This window comes from Pistacia vera, unplaced genomic scaffold (genome assembly GCF_008641045.1).
Source record: "Pistacia vera cultivar Batoury unplaced genomic scaffold, PisVer_v2 Contig662, whole genome shotgun sequence".
NCBI classification, from domain to species: domain Eukaryota; kingdom Viridiplantae; phylum Streptophyta; class Magnoliopsida; order Sapindales; family Anacardiaceae; genus Pistacia; species Pistacia vera.
The window spans coordinates 185,823-191,151 of record NW_022196515.1 but is presented as its reverse complement, the minus strand read 5'-3'; the positions used below and the strand labels follow the sequence as shown (position 1 = coordinate 191,151).

At 36.7% G+C, this 5,329-nt stretch overlaps 1 protein-coding gene across 1 annotated transcript; it reads right to left on the bottom strand.

The window, feature by feature from the left end:
- Positions 1-892: 892 nt before the first annotated feature.
- Positions 893-5,104, bottom strand: LOC116112487 (GTPase Der-like). The gene is made up of 9 exons (XM_031398626.1): positions 4,975-5,104; positions 4,637-4,883; positions 4,149-4,373; positions 3,547-3,806; positions 3,066-3,292; positions 2,653-2,778; positions 2,053-2,238; positions 1,376-1,513; positions 893-1,280 (listed from the first exon to the last, which is right to left on the bottom strand). Exons 1-8 carry the CDS (start codon positions 5,087-5,089, stop codon positions 1,475-1,477), a joined length of 1,425 nt encoding a protein of 474 aa, XP_031254486.1. The 5' UTR covers positions 5,090-5,104; the 3' UTR covers positions 893-1,280; positions 1,376-1,474.
- Between the last annotated feature and the right edge of the window lie 225 nt (positions 5,105-5,329).

The window sequence follows — 5,329 nt, the reverse complement described above, 5'->3', positions numbered from 1 at the left end:
GTTTTGTTTGATGAGACATCATTCTGTAAGCCATTACTGACAATAGATTCATCAACGAGCCAAGTCAAACACCAAACTTTTATTTAATAAAATAAAAATATGAAGAAACTGACAGATCTAGCAATGCTGGCACTTATATCATTGGTGGGTGCCTGGCCTTTTTGTTATCACATCTCTCTCTCTCTCTCTCTCTCTCTCTCTCTCTCTCTTCCTCTGGTCTGGGCATTATAATATCTTTCTCCCTCTATCTCTTCTTCTCTTTTCTAATTTTTTTGGTTAGATTCTAGGCCCACTTCATTTATGGGCCAAGATCATATTATATATTGGGCCTATGCTTATGAGTCTTGATTAATTAACTAGTAATACTATATATACAACATTTTTATATAATATTGTGTGACAAAATATGATTGATTGATTTTAATTTACAATTAAACTTTCACTCAATCTTCTTTTACCACATAATATTGTATGTATTGTACTATTCTTAATTAAATCCTCATTTCAAGTTCTATTTCGAAACGCTCTATATATGTGCTTAGGAAATGACTGCTTTCCAGGAAAGGGGGCATTGGATGATTGGAAAACATATCCCCCACTCTATCTCATTAAAAATTTGTTAATGGGCGTATTATAAAAGCCCAAAAGACAATTTCAACCACACAAGTTGGGCTTAAATCCAATGAAACCCCTCAAAGCCCAACAATATCAAGTAATTTAGGGGCCTGCATTGTTTTTGCTCCTCATGGAAAAAGTTTTGGACAGCAGAAGAGGATTCAACTAAGAAATAAGCCATAGCTAACACACCGGTTCACAAAACAGATTACAGCACAAATAATTTACATTTGTTAAATAAACCCCCTTCCCCCCTCCTCCCAAACAAAAAAAACAAAAAAATCGTTTCGAACATATAAGAAATGCAACACTAGACGACTTTGCCCCATAATGGCGAGTGAAGATGTTAAGGAGTTGTATTGTTAAGAAGGAATGGTTCTCTTGTCTGAAAAGTTCCTTTCAACTGTTCTGCCAACAGAATGGCTACTTCTGCTACTGCTACTCCCAAGTTTTCTTTGTACCGTTCGCTGCATTATCCTAATAGGTATTCCACCTAAGTCGAAGTCTTCCTTTAAAGATTTCGTTAAGAACCTGAGTTCAGTGTCTGATAGCTGTGTCTTCCCACTTAGAAAGGCAATAAAAGTGGGAGGCCGAGCCTTCACTTGGGTGAAATATTTGATCTTTGGTTGGGCAGACTGATCTTTCCAGGAATGCCGGCTCATAACCTGACCAAAAAGGGCATACAGAGAGAAAGATGTTTATAATCAAGTAACACTTTTAATCCTGGGAGAAAGGGAATGGAAAGGCAATGGATACTGACCTTACACAACCAACGGTTAAGACGAGCCGTGGGCAGCCTTAGACACCATTTTTCATAAGTATCAATGACCTGACGCATGACAGGTATCCGGCCTCTTCCCTATAACGCTGAAGTGAATACAACAGGTATTCCAGTCACCTGCCAACCAAACCATGTCAATGCTAATCACTATCGTTCAATGTCAAAAAGAAGATGAAACTGACGTGATTGCTTTGCTGTACAAGATATCATAGACAAAGCACCACACTACAAATCACATATTCTGGTTCTGAGGTTTTTTTGTCTCCAAATCGAACCCAAAAACCTTGATATAACTCTGCCGAAAAACTAATCTTCTTGGGTAACAGCCCCCCAGATAAATCTCTCGAGTGTCATTTTATTACTAACACATCATTAATCTAAAAGTTAAGAGATAATTTACTTCCAGCTGGCCTAGATAAAATCTCTCACTTCAAGCTCCAAAGTTTAAAAGAATCAAGTATGAAAAAAAAAAATTCCACACTCCATACAAGCGGAAGAAAAATTTGATTCTTTGACAACGATATCCAACATCAAACAAGAAAAATGTAGATCAAATTCTAGTCAGTAACAAGTATAAATTTTTAAAAGGTAATTACTCAAGGGTTGATCCTACGAAAATAAGCTGTAGTAAATAAAAATTACAGAAATTGACAAACCTGGGGTATAACTGTCTGAATTTCTAGAGGGACAGCTTCCTTGACCCTCTTATACAAGGCAGAATTCTTTCTCCCACTTAGAAGATCCATTTTGTTGACAATTACAACCAAACCACGCCCTTCTTCCACAGCACGTCTGGCTATAACTACTTCTGCATGTGTCATACTACGTCTTGCCTTTGCAATCTGATTATCATACACATGATGAAACTTATAAGCATATGTATCATACATACAGAAATTTTTTTGAAACAGATTATGTTAACCAAACAGATATTTTCCATCTGTCTTTTACGCAATTCCTGTTATCTAACTTCTGATGCCCTAGTGGTTTTACGATCAAACAGGCAATCCACCACAATCAAGGGCCCACATAATTTTAACAAAACTGGAGATTTCAAAAGCCTCCCCACTAATAACATTATTCACATTGTAATTAAGTCACACAAAACCATCACAAGCCGTCAAAATACTCTTCATTATACAAGATAAGATAGACTTCAAGAAGATGAAATTAATTTTTAGCATCTTGGATCAAATACTACAATCATTGGCCCAAGGCATAGTCATAGCCAAAAAAGAAGATAATATATGGCACACCTCTTCTGCATCAAGGACCAATGCAATTACATGAGCTCTCATCAGATTTTTTCTTGATTGCATAATGCTCAATGATGCTGGTCCTTTCTCCCTATCTGTCCTTTCCAACCAACCTGCAGTATCAACCTGAAAAGTAATCAACAATAACATCGACCAATGAAATATTAAACCAACAAGAAACTAAGCGAAAAAACTGAAATATTGCCATGAAAGCTTAAGAAGGTAGGTAAGGCTGACAACAGTATTTAAGCTCTATCATTACCACACTATGCTGACAATACAAGATACTTACTTCATCGGTATTATTCAGTCAACCTTCCATTTCAATATAATCACAATCAACATTTCAAAACAAGGAAAACTAAACGAGACCCCCAGAAAAGGAATGAACCATGGGATTCTGATATATATACCAAATATACTGTTCTCCCTTGATACTCAAAGTGCACTCTCACTGAATCTCTGGTCAAACCAGCTTCTGGACCCACCAGCACACGGTCTTCTTGTAACAAAGCATTCAGCAAGGTAGACTTCCCAACATTAGGCCTTCCTACAATTGCTAACTGCAATGGCAACTTAGACTCATCAACCTCACCAGAGCTGCTGTCTTGACTAGAGCTACCATGTTGACAACAATTATCTAGATAAGTCAAAACGCAAAGCGGAGTTAAGGGGAGGAAAAGAGATAATAAAAAAAGTTAAAACAATCATACTAGTATACACTCACTTTACCGTGTCTGTATCATCTCTCTCACAAATTTTATTCAGACACCAATTGACAATAGTATTATTATTTATTCCAAAAAAATGTTACGTGAAACATAATAGACTACAGACCTTACACAGAGAAATTAAACAGATAATCAAAAAAAAAAAAAAAATCTATGATCTTACCATTTAAAACTCGGACCATAAAATCCTCAAGCTCTGGGCGAAGAGCTTCATAAAGTTCTGTCATCCCCAGTCCAGTCTCTGCAGATATAGCAATAGGGTCCCTAAATCCTAACATGAGGGCTTCAGCAGCAGCACCAGCAAGAGAGCCAGTGCCATCATGAAGAGATTCAGATTTATTCATTGCCACCAAAGGCTTGATTCCTGGTGCATGTCTACGCAACCACTTTCCAACCTCCAAATCCAAGGGATGAAGTCCAGTTCTAGACATAAAATAACACCAAGAAAGGAATTCATACTTTTGCACCCAATAAAACACACGGTTATATTTTCAGGGAAAAAGGCAGCTCCGAATTGTAACCAACTCTCGTCCATTCCTAAGAAATATGACTATCATATATTGCGGCATAGATAAACCCTTGGGGTATTCTAATAATAGTAAACTAAAAACTTATCATTTTCATCCAATAAATCACGACATTTTGTTTACTGATATTCATCATCAAGATTTCAAAGTCCTGAATTTGTTACTGTGAGCATTGGAAAAAATAAACTCAAACAATAATACTTCATAAAGTACACACAAGCTCATACATAGAACTAACCTCACATCAATTAAAAAAATTGCAAATTGAGTCTTTGCAAGAACTTTTGCAGTCATCCCTGCGGTTCTATCAAGAATAGACCCAGAAGTTGCTTCAGTTTCCAAGCCAGCTGAATCCAAGACCCTAAATCTCAAATCACCAAGTTTAGCAATCCCCTCTCTTATGTCCCTAGTAACATGATCATCTGGTGTGTTGTAAACCAGGGCCTCCCTCCTCCTAATCAGCCTACCACTCACCAAAAACAAACAACAAAATCACATTTGGAAACACATAATAAATCTTCCCACACATCTACTGCCGTTTTAAAAATGTAAAAAAGCCTTAAAATATGAAACTAGAAATAGGTTTTGTGTTATCAATTTTCAAGAACACATTCAATAGCACATTTGATAGCTTACTTCAACAGTTACCGAAAATATTACTCATTGACAACAAAAAGGCTCTAATGGCTTTACAAACATGAACAAGAACATGATATTAAAACTAACCGGTTGAACAAAGCTGACTTGCCCACATTAGGACGTCCAATAATCATCACAGTAGGAAGCAAATTAATATCAACCTTGGTAAAATCAATTGGTTTCTCATACAAAATCTTAACTTTCTTGTCTTTATCAATCTCAACATGGGAGTTCTCCAAATTCCTATTTGCAACAACCGCGCAAAAGCCCCTAGAAGCTCCAGCTCCAAGAACAAAATCACAATGCAAGCTCGAACCACGATTAGATAGTGAGCCTAAGAACAAACACATCATCAATAATCAACACACAACCATAAATAAGACATAAAATCTTACAAAAAGGAACCGAGAGAGAATAAAGCGCACCAATTAATGAAGGTTTGACATGGGACGAGTTCAGTTGGGTTCTGAGGAAGAAGCTAAAACGAGAATGGCTCTGGCTCTTTCGAGCCAAAAGGACCCTAAACCATGACCGAAACATGGGTTGTTAGCCTATTATAGTGATCAAAATAGTTTTTTGAGGTTGAGAAAATTTGGAAGCAACATCAAACTCAGCGAGGGAGAAGCTCCCTGCAACATAAAAGTTCTCACTTTTTTCGGCGGCGGAGAAGACAGTTCTGATTTGAAACTACGTCGCTTTGCTACCATCTCTTTTTATTTATATTTTTTTAATGTGAATTATTCTTTAAAATATTTAGTATTAAAAAAATACAATTTGACT